This window comes from Thermobia domestica, chromosome 14, assembly GCF_964235325.1.
Source record: "Thermobia domestica chromosome 14, izTheDome1.hap1.1, whole genome shotgun sequence".
NCBI classification, from domain to species: domain Eukaryota; kingdom Metazoa; phylum Arthropoda; class Insecta; order Zygentoma; family Lepismatidae; genus Thermobia; species Thermobia domestica.
In genome coordinates, this window is record NC_137467.1 from 154562511 (window position 1) to 154585724 (window position 23214).

The 23214-nt window shown below is 36.5% G+C and overlaps 1 protein-coding gene across 3 annotated transcripts in view; it reads left to right on the forward strand.

Moving 5' to 3' along the window:
- Positions 1-23214, forward strand: part of ArfGAP3 (ADP-ribosylation factor GTPase activating protein 3) — a 56942-nt gene that overhangs the window by 16163 nt on the left and 17565 nt on the right. For 2 of the 3 annotated variants that reach the window (XM_081739075.1, XM_081739074.1), the window contains exons 4-9: positions 1241-1306; positions 9884-10006; positions 12045-12215; positions 15235-15390; positions 17721-17851; positions 21061-21201. In XM_081739075.1, coding sequence (XP_081595201.1) covers positions 1241-1306; positions 9884-10006; positions 12045-12215; positions 15235-15390; positions 17721-17851; positions 21061-21201 — 788 coding nt within the window. The remainder of the gene's footprint in view (positions 1-1240; positions 1307-9883; positions 10007-12044; positions 12216-15234; positions 15391-17720; positions 17852-21060; positions 21202-23214) is intronic. The other variant, XM_081739076.1, reaches the window with a different exon arrangement.

The following is a 23214-nucleotide window of genomic DNA, read 5'->3' on the forward strand; positions in this document are numbered from 1 at the left end:
GAATTTCAGAAACAGATTGGTACACTTTAACAAGGAATTCAATCATAGCAGGCTGTCGAAATGAAACATCGCTGCCCGCCATTTTCGAAATCCTGCCTGTGGTCACGTGGTAGCAACAAACAGCGTCAACGTCTGGAAAAAAAGAAAGAAAAGTCTGTAGATTGAGATGATATACTTGGTTTCACTTAGAACTAAAGATTACGATTGTGAAAACATGGTGCTCACGACTTTCAGTATGCCCCTGGTAATATTAATTATTTGTGAATACATGCCATTAAAAAGTAATAGAGGTAAGTTATTCTGCGATCAAGTCTATAAAATGAATATATATCTTAACATTTATAAGAAATTACTGACCCCAAAAGCACCGAGAGTTGTTCATTTGTGTATGCTGCGGCGGAAAAAAAAAAAATGATTGACTTTTCAGTACAGATCTTTTCAGAAAACTAACGTTGTCTGTGGAATTATATCCCGCTAATTATTTTCTTGCAAATATAATTCCTTGCCTTAATTACCGTTCTACCTACTTACTTACTTTTTTTTTCTTTTTTGCTTTTAGCATCGAGGCTATATGAGATACGCATGTACAGTTTAACGTGGAATCCGTACCACCTGAGCTCTTGCCGAGAATCGAATCTGGGACTTACACTGTCACTGTTCACTTATATAGCTGTCGAATAATAATTAAAAAAAAACAGTGCTTCTCAATCTCACTGATTCACTATACTTATGTTTTTACTTCGCTCTATTAATAAACGTAATTCGTGAAATGACTTGTGCTGGGAAAGTAGTAATTTTTTACCGTTACATACAGAATTGGGCAATTTTGGGTGCTTTTGTGTTCGGTAATTTCTTATAAATATCGAGTATACATCATTTGAAATCAAGTAACATAATTTGAACGTATTTCTGATAACACGTAAGTAAAACATTCTTCGATAAGCAAGAAATTTTAGTGCAGTTCTCTACTATCATGTTTTATGTACACTATCATTTCTGTGTGTTGTTAACATATGAAACTGGGATTTGCAGAATGTAGTCGTACAATGTAGTGTAGTAATATTTGTAGCAGAGAAAGGTAACTTTACGAGGTGTTATATAATGAGATAAGGATGAGTAAAATGTTATTTAGTGAACTTTGTACTTCTGTGGTAATTTGTAGTCGTAGCACATTGTTAGTATAAAATGTTATACTCTTATCGTCACTTACTACAAATATCAGGTGGTTCTCTTACAACAGCTTGAGGTGTTTGCTGCAAAGCCTGAAGGAGTAAGGCAAAGTTTATCTGAAGTAACACCAAGTCTGGTGAGCAGTTTTTAACGTAATTTCTTTTTCATTATCTCATGTTCTATATTAAACTGGAGTGGGCAATTTAAACCACTAACACGAACATTTCATTGGAAACGTTCATGCTTGAAATGTTCTGTCTGCCAAAAATGATCAAAAATTAAATATAAGGGACAAGAGAAAAGATTAAATTAAAACTAATTTTGTTTTTGGTTATGTATGTGGTTAAAATATTTAAAAGTTTGCCGAAGGATATATTGGAGGAGCCTATTTCGGATGGAACACAAAATCAGTGACAGTGGCTAACCAGAATTCAAACTCCATTTTTATATATGTATGCACAATTGTCAGCAAAAGTATATACCTTTCCCTACATTATTTTCTTCATATTAATGAATTAACAATGAATGACTCAATTTAAGTACATCCTAACCGAAGAACAACCCATTCTTTTAAAATGCTACGCAGCTTGTGTATACAGGGTGAACTTGAAAGATGTGCAAATTCTTCGGGAGATTATTGTGACTTCAAAAGAAGACAAAAAGTTTTCTTCCATGTGTCGTATTCCGCGTCGTGTACGAGTGACAGGGTGCCAACTTGCAATCGAAAATCGAATCCTGACAATTTTGGACGGAATACAAAGATGTGCACAGCGTACACGACGCGGAATTCGACAACATGTAACAGGACATTTTTTTTTTTCTTCTTTTGATGTCATGAATAATCTTTCGGAGCCTGTGCACATCTTTCAGGTTCACCGTGTATATAATGAAATAAAAATTGTTTGCCTTTCTTGCTGTGGTAATCGTCGGAGGATAGAAAGTCCTTGGAATATAACCAGAGGTCCTGCTGCTCTTGCATGCTGACTTTTCAAATTCTATAAATTTAATTAGTTCTTACTTACGGTAAACCTAAAATTGTGTAGAGTAGTGTCCTTGAGAGGTCCAATATAAAGATGTACTTACCTAATCAGGAGAGAAAACGAGTAGAAACTCAGGTTTTATCCACGGAATTTCGGTTCTCCGACAATTTCCACAAGAAAGGTAGATGAAATGTATATGAAAAGGCAATGAAATCCACGTATCATAGAAAAAAAATCTTCTATATTCTAAATTTACAGCTCGATTTTATTGGTTGATAAATAAGTTGGAATTTAACATATCTAACATTTAACATTGATGTTTTATGAACGATCTATTGTTTAAAATACACATCCTCAGATTGGTATCTCCGTTGGGAAATGAACCTAGGCTCACACGCACAATAGTACTTGATTACGAAGAGGTATCGTCTACTTGAACTATACAAGTTGTTAATTTCTCAGTGAGAAAATGTACGATTGGTCGGAGATCGAAGTCATTTCTCCAGCTACTGAGACTTCTGCTAGCCAATCACGCTCCCTACGTTTTCACTTTTAAGTTCAGTGCTTGGTTTAGAGATCACATGGACTAGGCCAGAGCTACCATTGGGCTTGGAGTGAATGCGACTGAACTCACGAATTAGCAGCCTGTGCATCTCCGTCCTCCATAGTGCGTGAGCACTAAGAAAATATATTCAGAAAATTTAAGCACGTTAACAGCTATATCACTCACTACTATGCATGGAACACGTTAATGAACCTAATGAGTACTGCATAAAATAATACGATACTTGCTTTTCCATAGATGCCAACTCAGCAAACATGTCTGATTCTTATCCGAAAATTACTTGTTTCTTTCATTGATTGTCTTTTGTTCAGTTTTGTTCTAAAGATTTTATTAAAGGATATGTAATGGAGGGAGAGGAAATGCACTTTTGCTGGTGACTGTACAGTATTATACGTGTAACTTGTTAAATTGATTCTGCAATTTTACAACCGTAAGAAATGCACTGTAAGTGTATGCTGTATGTTGTTACTTTATTCTTATATATGCATGCCGAATATAATTTTCATATATAGCAAAGTGCTGCTTTTTTTTTTTTTTTTTTTTTTTTTTTTTTTTTTTTTTTTAACTCTTAATATGAAGTGCGATATTGATGAGTGTGCATGGCGTTCTGTTTGGTATAACATCGTTAACAAAGTAACGAGCTGATTGACGATTAACAGTCCTTTTGTACTATTAATTTCGAATTAGAAGATACGTAATGTTGCAAACTACAAGAAAAAAAAAAACTAAGATGTAAAAGTTTAGAACAAGAGTATTGGTAGTTATTTAATGACGAAAGAAACCATGATGCACTTACAGTAGTGTAGATCAGTGTTTCTTAAACTGTGGTCCTCGAGATCTGCTTTGTTGCTCCTCTTACCAGGTTGAACATTGGTTTAAAAAAAAAAAAAATTCAAGTTGTCAGACTATAGTCAAGAATCTGAAACAGATGTAATTATACAAATTCTAGTTATTTATAAAGATGTACCATTATACGAGGCACGTCCAGAAAGTAAGTTCCGTTTGGTAATAAAATTAAATTGTGTACAGATACAGAAAAATTATTTATTGTACAAAATTCTACAATTCTTAAACTACTTTTCCACATAACTGCCGAAATTTTGCAGGCATTTGTCATAGCGTGGCACAAGGTTTTGTATACCTTCTTCATACCTTCTTGCCTGTGTCTTCAACTAATTGGAAACAGTTTCTTTCAGCTCGTCGTCATTGTTGAAGTGTTGACCGCCAAGCATACCATATTCCATACCGAGAGCGAGTAAACATCGCAAATTTGACTTGGTTTCACTTTCCTCGCATTCAGAATCACCGCTCTGATTTCACAAGCGGCGGGATTTTCAATCAACACCGACATTGTAAACAAGCACAACAAAGCGTACGTGACTGACAGCGATCTCCAAATGGCGCACGTTTCTTCTCCTTGATACAGAGCGTCTACCGCGCATGTGCGGAACTGCGATCGCAGCGCTGCAGCGGAGATAAATTGAAACGGAACTTACGTGCTATGTACAATATTTTTGATAACTTAATTACTTTAAAAAAAGATATATATGTATTCTCTTGGTTAACACCAATATAAAATTATGTTAATTGAGGAGTTTCGTTTATCAATATTCCTCATATTTACCCTCTATTGTCCGTTCGTCCGGGAGCAAAAATCTGAAAAACTGCTTGCTAGATCTCCATCAGTTTTGGCCATAGAGTTCGTTGATTGAGGAGAAATATCCGGTTTTATCAGCCATATCCGGTTTTAACTGTGCTATGAATAGAGTAAACACGGTAATAGATAGAGAGAAGAGTTTTCCTGTAATCGATCAAGCGTCCCAAGAGTACATTTCATCTCCGTCCTTACCTTTGTACTAAAACCGGAAATGAAAGAATTTTATTACAACTTCTGGATTCAGTATTGACCTTCATGAAACAAAAACGATAAGGAATAGCGAAAAGGGTTTTTTAAAATCGATTTAGCATTCTAAGAACAAATACATCGTATCTCATAACCCTGTATTTAAACCGGAAGTGGCAGAAATTAATCACATCGGTTTTAACATAGATCGTTATAAAATATAAAACGGTAATAGATAGCAAGAAGCGGGTTTCTGCAATCAATTAAACGTTCCACAAATATTTGATCTCCATTCTAATCTCTCTACTAAAACCAGAAGTAGTAAAAATCTACTTTCATTTCTGGTTTTAATATGGAGAAAATATCACACCATAGAAACCAAACTTCTTTACGTCCATATCGGTCCATTTTCTACAGAAGTTGTTCAGTCTACATTTGGCCAATTTCGATTTACCTAAAACTTTAGAAGAATCCATGGCGCCAGGTCCGTACGTGCTTGATGTGTTTCTCTTGGTTCCTAACAATAGCCAGACAGCGTAATTTCCACTGTAATAGGCTTTTTTGAAGAACTAGGAGGGGAATCGAGTATACTACTTGCCTCCTCCATCATCCTGTAGAATGCGAGGGACGATCGTGAGGATGTGATGAGGCCTTGTCCATATGAATGCGCACCAGATTGGCGTCCTATCTGTACATTGTTGGAATCTCATGCTCGTAGATCGGCTCTGATCTGCTCCTGAAAATACTGCGAATTTATTTTGCTGTTCTTCGCCACCCTACGAATCTTCAGTTTTCTTCGGTAACAGTAGCCAGTAACGACCATGAACCCTTTTGGGAAGGTTTCTTTACAGACACGGACCCACCTTCTGAAGTTCTTGGCGCCTTTCTCTCGGTACATGATGTCTCTCGGTTTGCCGCAGTCGGAAAGGTAAATCCATGCTTCATTGAGCGTTGCGACGTACATCCACCTATGTTTTGCCAGATGCCGTTCGTACAGCTTCCGGGCGTTACAGTTTTCGTTCCTTTTGATGGGCATCCGTGAGAAGATGGCCGCGAGCTTTCATGACTTTTTCCATCTTGAGTTGATGCTGTAACGTCCGACTCACAGTCCCCAAAGACACGTCAAGACGATTAGCCATACACCTTTATGTTGGCGGATTTTCTTGCATTGACATTTTGCGGAGTTTCCTCTGCATGGTGGAGGTGGCCTTGGTGCATTGCCGCTTCTTAGGCAACTTCGTTGGTGATCCAAATGGTAGAGCTTCGTTGCTCTTGTACTTTTTAATAACATTTTTTTTTATTCCACTTAAACTGATGTTGCAACCATTCTTCTTGCACTGTTTTCTAATGTCAGAAACACTAAAGTGGGTGTCATAAAGAGCCGCTACATAGCCTTCCCAAAACCGGCTTAGTTTGGGCGGCATTTTGGTCACAGAGCGGAAACCCACACACTTGGAAACAAATTTAACACAACACTCACAACAATGGTCCTGTTTTGTGCGTTATTGTCGTCCGCGCGGAAAAACAACTCCGTTCCCAGGAAGCCACTGCACAACACTGCAGGATTCCACGAGCCGGGTCGGGTGTCCATTCTGCCCGGGAGGGGGAAGGAATGAAATCGGCCAAATGTAGGCTGAACAACCTCTGTACTACTTTTACATATTCCGGTAAACGCCCCCAGAGGCCCCCGGTTCGATTTTTTTTTAAAAAAACGCCTCTGGCCCCCAGTCGATGGGGTTGTATTTAGAAGTCAACGCCTGTGGGAGTCATTTCAGCGACTGTGAAAACTATGAGTTTGACACTAATATCGGTCATTTTGGATTATTTTTACATGTCTCGGTAATCCCATCCACCTCCCGCAGGTGACCCCGGCCCGCATTAGCTGAATTTGAAAGTCGTCGCTAATGGAAGTGTCACCATTGATCTCAGCGACCGCGAAGACTATGAATTTGACACTAATATCGGTCATTTTGAATTATTTTTACGTGTCTCGGTATCTCCCCTTCCAGTGACCCCGGCCCGCAGCGGAATGGGATTAATTTGGAAGTTAATGCAAACGGAGTTTCACTGTTGATCTCAGCGAGCGCGAAAACTATGAATTCGACACTAATAACGGTCATTTTCTACTACTTTTACATGTCTCGATAAACGCACCCCCTGAAAACCCCATGATTCAAATTGTAAGAGAAAAAAGACGCTTCTTGGTCTGGGGCCTGGACCAAAGTACCCGTGAGCAAAATTTGGTAACTCTCGCTCCACTCGTTTGGTCACTAGGCCGCACATACATACACACAAACAAACTCTCTATTGAGGAAGATAGTAAAAATATTGATTATTATCATATATCCTTGAAACTAGCATTTTCTTTTATTTCTATAGTACTAACGTTCTTCGTTTATACCATGAAACTAATGTCGGGCCAAGTGAGTTTCCTGATGGACAAACACCCTGGGCGCGGATTTTCCCGGTGTTGTCCCGTTTCCTCCCACTTTCTTCATTGCACTACTTTCTCATCATCACCGTCAGCCTATCCGGTATAACTGTGGGAGGTAAGACTTAAAGATTTAATTTCATTCTTTCATGAGACTAATGGAGCGTTATTTCTACCGGCAAAGTAACCTATGATCAAATCACGTGACTTCTCAAACGTTATAAGAGTAGACAAGAGTAAAAACTATGTGCTGTATGGCCATACTGTTCTAGTATTTGAAAAGAAAACATATTTTCCGTATTTATTATTGTTAAAAAAAACCGCAATCCCATCTTTAGGTAGTATTGTGAAACTGAAACGGTTAGTGTTTTTATGATTAATGTATTATGAAAACTGTTAATGATAAAAGATTATTAAAGACTTTAATTTTACGTATAGTTGCACAATACAGTACGATATAAATAATGTGTATGAAAAAACTGACTGCCAGCGGGGATGTACAAACAGAATGTACGAGGAGGGTTTGATAAGTAACTTGATATGAAAACAGTATTTTTTTTAAACTTGCTTTATTTTTCGACATAGCCCCCTCGATGTTCAACGCACTTGCTTCGACGTTTCGTCAACTTCGCAATTCCTTCACGGAAATGAGTTTCTTCCAGCTTCCAAAATATTCATTTACTCTCTGTATTACCTCTTTCATTTGACTCAAATTTTCATCCTGCCAGGAAAGTTGGGAGTTTCAGGAATAGATGGTAGTCCGAGAAAGCTAGATCTAGTAAATAGGTAGGATGTGGGAGCAGATCAAATCACAGCTCTGTTAGTTTTCCCTCAGTGGTACGTCTATTTCTCCGGTCTGGAGTGAGTAAACGCGACACCCATTTTTCGCAGGTTTTTCATGTGCAATTCGTTATACAAAATGAAGTGAATACACTCAGTTGAGATGTTTGTGGCTTCTTCTAACTGCCACACTTTCACTCGTCTGTCGGCTGAAACCAAATCTTGGACTTTATCAATGATTTTGGGTCCCCATAACGTGGTACAACTTCAGTGCTTGTTCTGTCACGCTTAAGCTAATTTACCCAAAGTCGTACAGTTTTATAGTAAGAACATGAGTCACGCAATGTTAAGTAAAATCCTCTTATGAATGTCTTTCCCTTATTCACACAAGTAATTCTAGTTTTATCTATTTTTCATTGTTTCTCGAAACGCTTCTGTTTAAGCAACTGTCAAACAACGAATTACGGTCACAGTGACTTGAAATCACAGATTATTCATAGTTGGGAGGCTTTATATATGCAGATGACATTAGCGTCGTCTATTAATATACGAACCAAGTTAACTTATCAGTCCGCTCTCATATTAAATGGATGTCCTTGTCTGTGTACTCTTGAATGGTTCGTCGATGAAGTATAAACTAATGCTTCCTGGCATTGCAATCAATGGAAGAGTTCGGCTGGTCAGATTACTTTTAATTGTGTGATGTATGGTTAGCAGGTCTTTTATCTCGATTACTTGTTAGTTTAAGTAGTGGAGCAGTAACGAAACTTCTGTCCCGCCACTGGGGATTTTACTCGAAGCGTTAATTAGTGGATACGCGGGAGGACTTACTGGGGAAAAAGACAACACAGAATACCAGAGAGAAAAGAGATCTAGTCGTATGAGGTTTGTTGAGAAAATATCCTATTTTTATTCATAAAACATTTGTATATATGTTCACATCCCACAATCTTACATTAATCTCCTTCAAAGTAGTGCCCTTGAACTACCAGACACTTCTCCCAACGGTTCTGCTACTGTTGGATGCAGCGCTGGAGCGCGTATTTTGGAATTGCATGCAACCACTCCATTGCATTCTGCATAATGTTTTCTCTATATTGAAATGAGACTTTTTTGAGGAGCATTTTCAGCTTGGGGGAAAAAGCCAGAAAGTCACAAGGACTCTTGTCGGGAGAGTAGAAAAGTTGACAAAGAATAGGTATGCTGTGTTTGGCCAGCAAAGTGCGGGTGTTGTACGACTCTTCTCTCTGTATGATGGCCTTTGCTTTGTCCTCGAAGGCCTATCGAATATTGCGGATCATTTTTCACTTCAGATTCTCCAACTTTGACACAAACTTCTATGCAGTAGCATTCAAGTTTTTTCTGTCGTGTTAGAAACTAAGTTCCGACGCCGCTTAGTTACACCGCCTCACGCATCGGTGGTCTGCCAGCAACTAACTGCTTCTGCTGACTGAACAAAAAGATGCTCATTGGAATCACATACATAGTGCATCAAACCACGCCTCTCTAACACGTGGAACAGTGTATCAACATAAGAAATATATGAATTGGATTAGTTCACCTTCAAGGATATACAGTAAACTATTTTGGGATCATTAGCAGTAAATCAAAACGACAAAATTTCACGTATGTTTATAATAATAATAATTGATGTTAGAACTTACCAGTTATTTCATCGTGTAAGAACGGAAACTGTTATGGTGTGTAAATTTTCTAGAAGAGCAATTTCCGTTTTAAATTTTTACAGGAGTTAACATTCTGTTTGAAGACAAGACATTGATTATCAAGAATTTTAACCTCACTTTTTTTTTTTTTCTCAATCCTGTACATGCAAAAGTGCAAGTTTACATTTTGTAAAATGAGATGATATTCTAGTGAGGCTGTATATTCTGCTAAAATTGTATGGATAATTAATACAGGACGTAACAAGGGTAAATACAAAACTTGTATTATTATAATAAACGAACAGTTTTGCCTGGTCAATACCGAAAGTTTGCACGTTCCAGTAATAAGGAATTCTTACGCAGTGTACAGTTCCCTTCTTGATTAGCGTATTGCTTATCGTAAACAATTTAGTTATGTAATAATTCTTTTCTTTCTTTTATTTCATATAGCTTCATCTAGAATCAACCCAGGAACCTCAGACTCCAGATGCAGGAAGCAAAGAAATAGATTTCTTTGAGGAACTATCATCTGCTCAGCCGCCAGTTTCTCCTGTTGTTGATATAACACTTCAGGTAAGGATGAATTATAAAGAATTATTTGATATGAAATAATTAGTTGAATCATTCAGGATGATTATGGGATTCCCTACTATTGAGACATAATTAGGGTAAAAACAACAATGGAAAGAAGACATTACAGGGTTGAGGTTTTTATTGATGTGGAGTTCCTAATATTTCTTTTGTTTAATTTACATCAGTTATTATCATACTACATTCTGAAAATTGCACGATGAAAGTTGGAAAGGGATGGGATTCTGACAAGAATTCAGGTTACCTCTTTGTTACTAATGTATCATTAAGATTAATTAAACTGACTTTTTCAGCGCACTAAACTCAACTTGCTCTTAAACATTTCAAAATCTGGAAAGGATTTAAGCTAAATTTGCACGCACTTCCTTACAACATCTCCTTCGAGCCTACTACCACTATTACGTGACTGCATTCCAGCGTGGCTTCACAGCTTTCTCTGATCTTTAATGTCTCTTTTTGTCTCCATCCGTATCGGCTGAAGTGTTTAGCATCAGCGCTTATAGTGTGCGTAATTACTTAATTTTCTGATGAGTAATTCATTATATCACAGACAACTGTTCCTCACAAAGAGATGGATAGGCATATACATTACCATCGTGTCTATGAGCCACGCCTAGTCTTAGCAGTCTGTAATAACCAGCGTCACCACAACTACTGTTTTTATTATTTTTATTATTATTATTATTATTATTATTATTATTATTATTATTATTATTATTATTAATAATAATAATAATAATCTTATTTTTAGTTTAGGGGGCATGGTGGTTTAGTAGCAGAACGCTTACAACGATATTGTATATCTATTTTGTAATTTCTTCTATTTTTATATCTTGATTTTGGGCAACGGCACATAAAAGTACACAATTCGAGTAGAAAAAAAAAAAATATATATATATATGTTGTTGATTCAAAATAGAAAAAGTAAGATTTAATCTTAGCAGCTGAAGATATATGTGATTTTAGGTGTATAATCGTTGCATTTTATAGTTATCATAACAGCAGATAGTTACTTGTTTAAAACGTTGCTATGACAACTGAAAAAGAAAAGTATAATTAATGGAGTTTTAGAGAATAAAGGTAATAGTGATATATTTAATGTGATTTGATCGTTTTTATATGTTTTAAGAATTATACGAACTGTGGGCTGGAATGTAACGTAAAATATAAATTAATCATTACATTTTAAATGGTGATTCATATATACGTTACACGCTTACCGCTGGTACATAGGGTCCTTGGTTGGATCCCCGCCCAATTAAATTTGTAATGGAGAACGTCGTATCTGGGTTTCTCAGAGTACTTCCGTTTCCTCCTCCTTTCTCATTCCATCAATTCTTCCATCATCATTCATTTGCCGTCAACCTTAGCCTAATGGGCATAATTGTGGGACGTTAAACTGAAAGATATCTTCTCTTTAGGTTATTGAAGATAATAATTTACTAATTATTTTTGTTAATTTCTTCATTAATTTTCATTTTTCAATCTGTTTTCTCTGTGTCACACAAATTTTTTCTCTTTATTTATTCCCATCATATCAGACTTTGTGGACAGCACCGTTTTGCATGGATTTTCTCATAGTTCTTCGTTTCCTCTCAAATTTTGATCATTTACTTCTCTTTTACATTATAGTAATTCTTCTTCTGGTAGAATTGGAGGGGCCGCGGTGGCTCAGTGGTAGAGCGTTCGCCTCTGGTGCATGGGGTCCCGGGTTCAAACCCTGCTCTCGCCAAGTGAACTTTGTGGTGGACAAACACCGTGTGCGTGGGTTTTCTCGGGGTTCTCCCGTTTCCTCCCACTTTCTTCATTCCACCATTTCATTCATTTCTCATATTCACCGTCTCCTTTAGCCTAACCGGCATAACCGTGGGACGTAAAACTCAAAGATTTCATTTTCTCTGGTAGAATTGATAATAGTATAAAATTTAGAGAATGTTAACAATCTGTAATTGAAGATGATTATGCCGAGGTTATAATAAAAATAACTTTTTTTTTCTTCTTTTTATTTTATTTATTTTAGCCTTCACAAAGTGTCCAAAATGGAAGAATGAATGATGTTCTGGCTAGTGGCGAAAGTCCTAATGTAGAAGCTGCTCTGAGTACGAGTCCCTCGGAAGCTCAACAGCAATTAGCAGCCAGTGGGCGAAAACCAACGATAGGTATGAGAAAACCTGCAGCGAAAAGGACAGGAGTAAGTTGAATTAGATTTTTTTTTTTTTTTTTTAATTATCTATTTATAAGGAGGTTTATGAGAAAATATTTAGTTTAAGTAAGGTAGATTAAGTATGTAGCCACCCAGATAGATGTACTGGTTGTGATAATACTAAATTTAGAGTTACGTAAGCAATCTTTCAATAGTATTCACTGTACAATACACCTCTGATTCTTATAATAAAATGAACACCGTGTGCGTGGGTTTTCTCGGGGTTCTCCCGTTTCCTCCCACTTTCTTCATTCCACCATTTCATTCATCACTCATCATCACCGTCTTCTTTAGCCTAACCGGCATAACCGTGGGACGTAAAACTCAAAGATTTCATTTCATTTTTCTTATAATAAAAGGAGGACGTCTCAGTCTGCAGTAGCGCTAAGTCTTATTAGGTTAGGGTGGTCCTAATAGATGTTGCTACATGCGGTACCTAACACCAATAGATGGCGCTAGGGTATAGTTTTCATATTTAAAGAAACTCGAATCTCCGCTTCAGATATAATCTAGCGTGTAAGAATATTATTTCAATACTATCTGAAATGCCCGTTTTTCGCACGAGCATTGAAATATTGAAATACCCTACCCCCACAGAATATGCCTTTAATCAAATTGACATGAATCAAAAACAGCTCGAAGTGGGTGCTATCTTTCAAAAGTCATTTCAGATAGGTCCGACGTTTTTCCACTCCTAAAACTAAGAATTCGTCATTTTTGACATTTTTTTTATTCCCTTCCCCATCGCCCGGTTGCCAATGGGGATGAATGTGGACTTAAACGACATTGGAAACGTCACTTTCTATTTCAGCGACACCGCAAACTATGGGTTGCACCCTGATAGTAGTTTTATATTATTTTTGCATGTTACTTCTTCCAATTCCCACCTCTTGGGTGTCTCATTCCCACAGTTTTCAGATTGAACATCATGTGTCTATCATGTTTGGTTAAAATTGCTCCGAACGTTTCGGAGTTACGCTGGAATATACATATATCCAAATATAAATTTTTGATTAACGCCTTTGGGTTGCTCTAGCATATTCCCAATTCAGCTGACATGCTCATTCGTGTCTGAACTTGGAATTAAATGTCATTGCGATGGTAACCTACTAGCTTGACGAACCTAAACTATATATTCGACACTAATCTGTCATCTGAGAAATTTTGTTTTTCACCCCTTCTCAACCCCATGCTGATGGAGGCGAAACTTGGACTTTAATGCTATCAGGAGTGTAATTATTAATCTCAGCGACATCGAGAACTATGGATTCGACATTTATATCGGTCATTTTTCGAATTTTTTTTACATGTCAACTCCTTTCCACCACTCTACTGATGCTAGTGAGGATTACACTTACACTTAAAGGGGGTGTCAGCAGTCATTTTAAGGACCTCGAAAACTATGGATTCAATACTAATATCGGTTGCCTTTGATCATTTTTATCATGTCACCATTCCTCCCTCTCCCTTCCCCTCAGGGTTACTAACGAAAGCTGTACTTAGATTTAACTTTCGCTGCGAAAGTCGACTTTAGTCGATCTGAGAATTTTTGCCTTTCGCTGCAGAAATCGACTTCAGTCCACAATCTACTTTGTTTATACTTCGCTGCGATAGTCGATTTCAGTTGCTCATTGTATACGGAACATGTGATAGTGATAAGGCATTGCATTGTACAAATGTAAAAAGAAATAAACAACATTTTACTGTCCAGACTATCCTGAGAAACCATCTCTGTGTGTTTCACCATGTTCCTGGGAATCACACACTAAGAAATATTACAGAAAGCCTTGTGAATGCCACTGATTGTAATGTAATATGGCAAATGTATATTTGTTGCCTGAGATACCACATAGCCATGTATAGATTTTATGTATTTCAGATATAACGTTTTAGCACTAATGTTACAACACAACATTGTATAATTTTGCACTTCGTCAATTTCAGATATTCACAACATCTTATTTTGCTATATGTCGTGTTATATATCATTTATTGAAAAATACCCAATTTGGCATGTTCAGTCGTTTATACAATTCATGTATTTCTAATAGATATTTTGCTGTCTTTAAAACATATTTCACGGAAATATGAAAATTTCATTTTTGGCTGTTTAATTGCCCCTTTTCCAGGAGCCACCCTTAAAATTTAATTCCACAGAAAAAAGGTTAAATGGCATCTGAAGTGTCGCTATTCATCTCTTCGAACACTCGATAACTATGGGCTCAATACTAATATATGTTGTTTTCGATCATTTTATATGTTATTCCATTCCACTTTCCGTAGGAGTGCTAGATCTTACCCTTGCTGAAGGCTGAACTTGAACTTAAGAGTCAACGTAAGAGGCCCCGAAAATTATGGGTTCAACACTAATATCAGTCGTTCTATTTATCGGTTTGTCTGCCAATCCCACTTCCCACTAGGGGTGTTACTTGCACCCACTGGGAGCTGAACTTGGATATAAATGGCATCAGAACTTCACTATCTTAGTGACACTAAAAACTAATGATTCGACACTAATATCGGTCGTTTTCGATATTTTTACGTCACCATTTAACCCCTTCCTCTGCTTGTGCTAATCGGGGTTGAACTTGAACTTAAATGACATCGGGAGTGGTCAGTATTTATCTAAGTGACCGGAAAAATATTGACTTGACATTAATATCGGTCGTTTTCAATCATTTTTGTCTTCCCTCCCCTTCCCTTAGGAGTGCTGGGGGGGGGTCTTAACCCAACTGAGAGCTGACGTTGAATTTAAAGGGGAGCAAAACAGTCACTAATCAAGTTAGTGACCTCGAAAAAATATGGATTGGACACTAATGTCAGTCGTTTCAATTATTTTGTCACCATTCCACCAATCGACAAACTTCTCATAAGTATTGACAATAATGTTTCAATTTAATTCGTATAGAATTTGTTAACAATAAATTAAAAGACTTAAAAAAAGAAGAAGAAGAAAAGAAGATGATTGGAACATTAAAACCCTAATTGTGTTATGATTTTCTTATAGCTCGGAGGTAAGAAAGGAGGTTTAGGAGCACAAAAGGTGAAAGCAGACTTTGCGGAAATAGAGAGGGAAGCGGCTCTGGCCGATCATGTAAAAGAAAAGGCCGCGGAAGAAGCCAAACAAACAGCAGAGAAAAAAGAAGAGGAAGAAGAAATACAGGTAATTATAAAATTATTTCATTCCTTATTCCTAGAACCATAACTAAACTATAAGTATATTAGCTTTATTTATTTATTTATTTAAACGTTTAGAGCATAATTATAAATAAATGAAACTTTTTGACCTTTGGAAGCCAGATTGTAATAATCCATGTACACAATTACGGCTTTCAAATACCAATGTACAAACGTTAATTCTTGAAGTATAATTATATCTAATATTCACTTCTATGCTCCTGAGGATAAAATAATTATCTGCCTTATATTTCAAGGACTATAATTGGACTTCAGGCAGCAGCAGATTTCGAATTTAACATGTTCCTATACTTACAGTGTAGATCCGTTGAAAATCCTGAAAAAATGTGTATCTTCTGTGAAATGTACGAAAAATTAAAAATTAAAAAACATACAGTTAAAGAAAAAGAAAAGAAAAAGGAAAAATAATGTAAAAAAAATGTATAGAAAGGAATTTACACTTTTGATTTTCCCGACTAGCTAACTCATAAACACAAATTGGTATTTTTATGTGCACCGTAATAATAATAATGACCACGAAGCTAAAACAACCTATTATGTACAAAATCTCTTGGTTTTCTATGGAAAGATGATGTTTATTCAGACACACTTAAACATAATTTGTGATATTGTATCACTAAATTGTTATGTAATTCTATCCTCTATTAATATCAAACGCTCTAAGGAAACCAAAATTAGTCGTTTGCTATTACACATGACCTTTTAGATTTCGTTTGTTTGTATGTATGTATAAACAGATACTATCAATTTAATGGTAAAAGATGTCGCTAGGGACAGTGGCTAAGAAGATGCCGACCTACAAAACTAACGGCAAAATCACATCGGCGAAGAGGAACAGTGGTCAGAAGAAAGCCCTCAATGACATATCTCGCCGACCATTTAAGCGGATTGTCACTCAGAACCGTCATTCGACTGCGATGGTGGAAGTAACGGAGAAACTGCCACAGCCTGTGTTGACATTCACAGTCCGCCACGAGTTACTTGGCATGGACATACGGGCGAAACCGCTTAAAACGGACGAATTGAATGGGTAAAACCGCTGATAAGGGACCGTAACGTTTTAGCACGACACCAATGATGCCTAAAGCAATATAGAATGCTGATAACTTGAAACATGTGATATGGTCGGATGAGTTATTGTTCATCTTACTTCAAACCGCGAGCGGTGTTTGTATGTAGCCCCCCCCGCCCCTTCCCCCAAAGAACTGTATGATTTGCAGTCTCTCACTTGAAACGTGGCGGCAGCTCTGTGAAGTGGGCCGCGAAGTATCCTGGTCTTGAGTCTTGTTCTGACGATTACGGTTCCCATCACTCTGTGATTGTCGCCATTTTAGGGGACCATGTCCGTCCTATGCTTCAGATCATATTTCAAGGCAATGACGCTATATTCCGGAATGATAATGTGCCCATTCATACGGCTGGGGCTATTGCGGTGTAGTTTGAGAAACATAGGGATGAAGTTGAACTGTTCCCCTGGCCCATACAATCTTGGACTTGAACATAATTGAACATCAGTGGTGTATTTTGGAGACACGAATCCAGGGCAGTTTTCGCCTTCATCGTTTCTCGCGGAACTGAGTGATGCACTATACACGGAATTGTGTCATATTGCATTTGGTACTGTTCACGATCTCTAGAACAATGGTTCTCAACCGATGTGTCGCGACACACTGATGTCACGCAGTCCCCTAAGGTGTGTCGCGAAATTTTAGAATTTACAAATCACGAAGAATTCAATAATAATTTGTTAAAATTGAGACAGATTGTACCAGCCAACACCTCCGGCCGTAGCAATAATGGTCAGTGCTATGTAGTCATTACAAAAGCTAATTGGGTTCACTATTATAATAGACATAGAATTATTATTATAAAATTATCAAACAAGTGTATCACGATGTTCTAGAATTAAAATAAGTGTGTCGTCAGTCAAAAAAGGTTGAGAACCACTGCTCTAGAACTCCATTCCACGTCTCATCTGAGTTCTGACGGTGAAAAGTAGTCGAACTCTATAATTCATCTAATAAGTTTACACTTTTCTCAGGTGTTCCACTAAATTGATAAGTATGTGTATGCTGCTCATAAATTATGCAAGTAATCCTGCATGTCAAAACAGAATTTAATAAATGTAATATTCTGAGTGAAAATCTTTTACAAAAATACCGCTCTCTCTGTCATCATTCTATTCTTGTTTTCAAGTTAGTTATTTACAGTACTAAAATTCCTAATACTGCTAAAGTTTTCTTCTTTTTTTCCCTGTATAATTAGCGTGTGTAACACCATTGTTTAAAATTTCAGATAGCGTCTATGCGGTTAGCATATCAGGATCTTAGCTTAAAACAGAAGAAAGAAGAGGAGAAAATGAAACAAGTCAATCCCCAAAAAGCTCAACAGATCGAAAGGCTCGGAATGGGTTTTGCTTCTCGGATGTGAGTAAACTTCGTAATATCACTTTAAACACTCACGACGTATTTTCACATTATTCAACAATATTGAAGAAAGAGAGTTGAAATTTGATTTCGAAATATACGAATTCTTATAAATAATCGCTGTTCTATTTTGAATATACAAGTAATGCACAGAAATTCTTCCAAAATATCGCATTTCTTTTGTTGCTGATAATAGAAGCAAAGAGTAGTTTCTAATTTAAAATGAAAGTAATGACTTCTTTCAAAAGTATGAGCAAAATTTTAAATGTGGAAGTGTAGAAAAAAGCACTTTTGTACGTTCTTGTGAAAGCTTCACGTTTTTAAAAAATGTAATCCTTCTCTGAATTTACTACCGACGAAGATTTCTGAAATATTTCCAGTGCCTTTTATTATTAGTGTAGTCAAAATATTAAAGACGACAGTATATAAGGGAGGTACATTTTTCTGAGTCTCAATGTAACGGCACTGATTTGTATTTTTAACGCTTAGAGAGCGCAGTATTTGTGTTGTGTTTAGTCCGTATACCCCATTATTTATCGAGATATTGCAAGTTGTTGAAACCTTTCTAGTGTCCTTACTAGAAAGTTATTTCTGTGAAACAAGATGCAGATATTTCAGTGAAACAAGAAATACCGTATATACTCGAATCTAAGGTACAGTTTTTTCTGCCAAAATTTCAGATATAAAATTGGAGGGAGGGGGGTGCGTCATGGAATCGCATACAAAACCGCTCCGGTAATGAGGTTTACTATTGTGCCGCCGCTCACTTCCCGGTACGCGTACAGCATGCCTGTATCGTTATGCCTATGACGTCACTGACTAACGTTACACTTGTAAGGTAGTACCTGTGAACTCTTCTTAATCTTGACATTTCAATGTTTCGTTTGAACAAATAAGCCCGTATGATTTAATTTGTATTGTCAAATTGAGTTGCTTCATTGAATATCCAGGATGCGCCTTAGAACTGAATACAAAAAACTGGCACCACTTTTGAAGTTTATAAATCGGGATTAGTCTTACATTCGAGGGCGTCTTAGATTCGAGTGTATACGGTGTTTATAAGAAAAGTGATTACTAAAAAACTAATGGCTTTATGTATATTCCTGAAGACGACATCCCTATATGAATAACATGCAATACAACAATTCTGTTTATTAAGCTTACTGTTGGAACGAAAGCAGTAGTCTGTTAAGTATAAATGAACTAATAGTCACTTATTCTTAACCTCAGATAAGATACTGTGACCATCATAGCTGCTGCCAATTTGACTAAGTAACATTGCGTGAATAGCGTGTAACTCTTTCTGCGTCTTACGCGGCGATCAACAATCTACGGTAGCTGATATTTTGTAAAAGTTGTTGTATATTATAAAAATATTATAAAAATCTCAACAGTTTTCATGTACAACGAGTTTACTCTAAAATTTATTAAATATGCTAAAGATTATGATGATTGAGCCACCAAGGAACACTTTTGGACCTCATCCATAAAGTAAAAATTTAAATTTATATATCAAATATCAAAAAATATAAATTTATATATCAAAAGAAATTAATACCGAAAACTTTCCTTCGTAAATTTGGCCCCAAATCATAAGTGCATATTATACGCGATAAAGTAAGGTACAGTCCACAGCAAGAAGCCTGCCACATGAGCACTCCAAAATAGGAAAGGACGCCGAGGTTTCTCTTGGCGTGATTCGTGCCACTTAGACGTTATGTTGATTGCTTAGGCTGTTAGGCATAGTTTCACAATAAACTTACATGCTCATATTGCAGGTTTTTTTGCGGCGGACTGTTGATACGGCAAAACATTTTCTTCTGTTTTTCCAATGTGATAGATAGAGAATGACAGTATTTCAGTTCTAGAGCTAGAACTCCATTCACTGGTGTAGTAGCACGTGCCTTTAATGCACGAGAACTCTGTATAAGAGCTTCGAATGCACTACAGTGATTCAGATCCTATTTTAAGTTTTACATGTTCGCTGCTGACAAAGAACGATACGTCAGATGTAAGTCAGTTCGATCAAGAGACTGATAAAATTTTGGCCAAAGAGAAATTAAATCAGTATAAACCATGTCCTTCTAGCTTTTTTCGTTCATTGCTGGGGGCGTTCAATTTTTTATGTAACCAACGGGATTCTAATAGTTTCTTTCAATAATGAACAGAATATGAAAGTCCGTGAATTATGCTCCGGTTGTGCAGTTCGTGAATTATGCTCTGATTTTGAGTTAAGGTTGGTTTAAAGGGACAAGTTTTGTCGATAGATGGCAGTACAAACTTCGTATCTCTTCCATGTATTTTTTATCTTTCACGAAAATTCACGATTTCTGTTACAAATTTCAACCTACAGACTTCAAATTTTTAGAAAAGTAACTTCATAATCTATCGAAGGCAATAATCTGTGCCGATTTTTTATTTAGAATTTTCTTCATTGTTGAAAAGGCTTGATTGTTGAAATGGATATCCAAACCTTTAACAATGGAACTGTTTCAACAATGAAGAAAATTCTAAATAAAAAATCGGCACGGATTGCTCCCTTTAATAGGTTATGAAGTTCCTTCTCTAAAAATTTGAAGTCTCTACATTAAAATTTGCAAAAGAAATTGTAAATTTTCGTGAAAAGTAAAAAATGCATGGGAGAGGTACGAAGACTGTAGTGACATCTATCGGCAAAACCTGTCCCTTTACAATAACCTTAAGTTTTAACATCGTTTTGGGTGCAAATAGTAGTGTAATGGTTAGGCAGATGCTTCGAGGTATTTTGAGAGAACGTGTATGCAATGTATACGACGCAACGCGACTCAGTTGTCTCTGAGCTTTTGAAAACTGATTGGTGCTCTTCATGCTCCACACTTTCATCTATCGTCTTGCAAAAGGATATCAATATATCGTCAACACTGTGTTTGTGTTTCATTTCCAAACCTCTGGTAGTATTTATGAAATTTGAATTGAAGGACTTTGTCTTTTTATTTTTAGGTGAAATTATTATTTAAAATAACGAGTTATACATATATATAACGTTAAGAACGTAGAACTTAAAAGTTTCAATCACTCTGAACAAAAGGAAGACATTTACTTCTAACAGTTGGCGATTACATGATAAATTATTACTTTTGAAAATTAAAGATGTTTAATAGCTGCAATGGACAGGTTACCTACGAAGTTGAGTACATATATGATTGTTGAAATTGTTGTTTTTTTTCCAGGGGCGTTAGTCATTCAGCGCTAAATGATATGAAGACAATAGAACAGGAAACACCAACCAACACATCATCATCGAGTAGGTCTGTGTTTGACAGACAAAATGATGACTTCTTTGATGAATTCCAGTTTGGAGGCTTTTCCATGTAAGTCAGTGTAATTTCGTATATCTACCTTTAAAATTGTACATATCCTAACACTGTTATCACCACAAAATTGCGCTGTAGTAAATCATAATAAACTAGCATAACACAAAGTGAGTAGTTAAAATTAAGTACTACCCTTGTATCCCAGAAAAATGTTTTGTTATTAAATTATTTCAATCTTCTGTGGAGTTCACCCTACTAACTCTTCTCCCGTTGCTATGCTAATCGTTAATCCATGTGGGGACATTCTTGAATCACCAAAATTAAGAAAATAGTATAGTTTCTAGAACTTCGCACATCTTCATTTTAGAGCTTCTATCTTGAAATAGGAATTACAAGCATATAAATTGTAAAAATGTTACCAATGCTACTAACAGGGCTCATAGCGAGTCACTTTTTTTTTTTTTTTTATCTAAAAATTACTTTTTTTCAAGTTGGTCACTAGAAGCTACTTTTTTTTCCTCAAATTTGTCACTAAAAGTTACTTTTTTGGGAGGTAAAGTGACTTTTCCTTGTGATTTATGTTTTGCAGTAGCAGTTTTCTAAGAAAAATATAAAAGTATATGGAAAAAAGCAGAAACTTGTTACTCATTACTCTTTTGAAAGCTTCAGTACTTGCTGTCACATGTGAAACAGTCAGCTTTATTCTCACTTCAGCTTTTATTATTTCTAAAGCACAGTGGATGGTTGGTGGATGCTTAAGCTCTCAAGGTGGGGTTGAAAACCCTTCTGTGTCTATTCTTTCTTCTATCATAATAGTCTTTTAGCTTTCTCTCGTAATAGTTAACGCTCCGCTCAACACGTTGTGTGTGTGTGTGTGTGTGTGTGTTTGTGTGGTTCATCATGTTCGTCTTGTGTTATGCTTCTTGTATATTCCTCTTAAGAGTAGGTGATGAATTTGAATATTTCATGGCTTTGAGAACTCTCAATGCTAAGTTAAATATAATGACTGGGATAAAGAAATTCGGAAATAGGCCAGAACTGGCATCACTTCAGAAGCTTCTTACATCTGCTAAATCTGCTTACCGTATCTACAAAGCATACTTAGAAAACTAAGAAAGGAGGAAGTTCTAAAAGAAGAATTAAAGAAGAAAAGATGAAACAAAACAACAAACAGAGAGAGAGAGAGAGAGAGGTGGTGGAGAAATTGACAAAGGAAAAAAGGGGCATGATGAGATTTTGGCCACTTTTTCGTGTGCTTTTGGTCACTTTTCAACTATTTAGAAGAGACCAGACCACTATGAGCCCTGTACCATTAACTGTAGAAAATTTGTGCAGTGTTAAAATATATATGTTCTTCCAACGAAACTTCGCAAAAATATTTACATAAACATTTTCCATTATCCACAATCTCCTTACAAAAATAACAGAAAAGAACTTCAGTGAAAATTGTAAATATAATACTATCCTTTGTTAATTATTGAAAAATTAAACACCTCCGTGCTCCATAACAGAATCACTTATTTCTTAAATTGCGAGCCTTTAGTTAAGAAGAAGCGTGCTCTGATCTAGAAAGCCATAAATAATAACGATGGAAGGTAGCGTGTTGTCCACCTATAAACCGACTCGCGTAGACTCTTCATTGACTGCTCCTGCCAAGTGAATTTTGTGGTGGACAAACACCGCGTGCGTGAGTTTTCTCAGGGTTCTCCCGTTTCCTTCCACTTTCTTCATTCCACCATTTCATTCCTCTCTCATCACCGTCTCCTTTAGCCTAACCGGCATAACCGTGGGACGTAGAACTCAAAAATTTCATTTCATTTTTTCTTCATTGACTAATACGAAGGAACTTAGTTCAGAAGAAGGAAGTAATTACAGTAGAACATTAAGAGCCTTACTGGTGGAAAGAGGGAGCATTTGATACTGTCTTTTGTACGCATCTTGAATTAAATTTAAACAGGTAGTTCTTGAACTTCCTTTGTGGGAAAGAATTTTATTGTCAACACTAAACTCCATTTATCACACTAGAGGTTGTCCCTGCAAATTATCTGATAACCTCACTAAAGTGCTTTT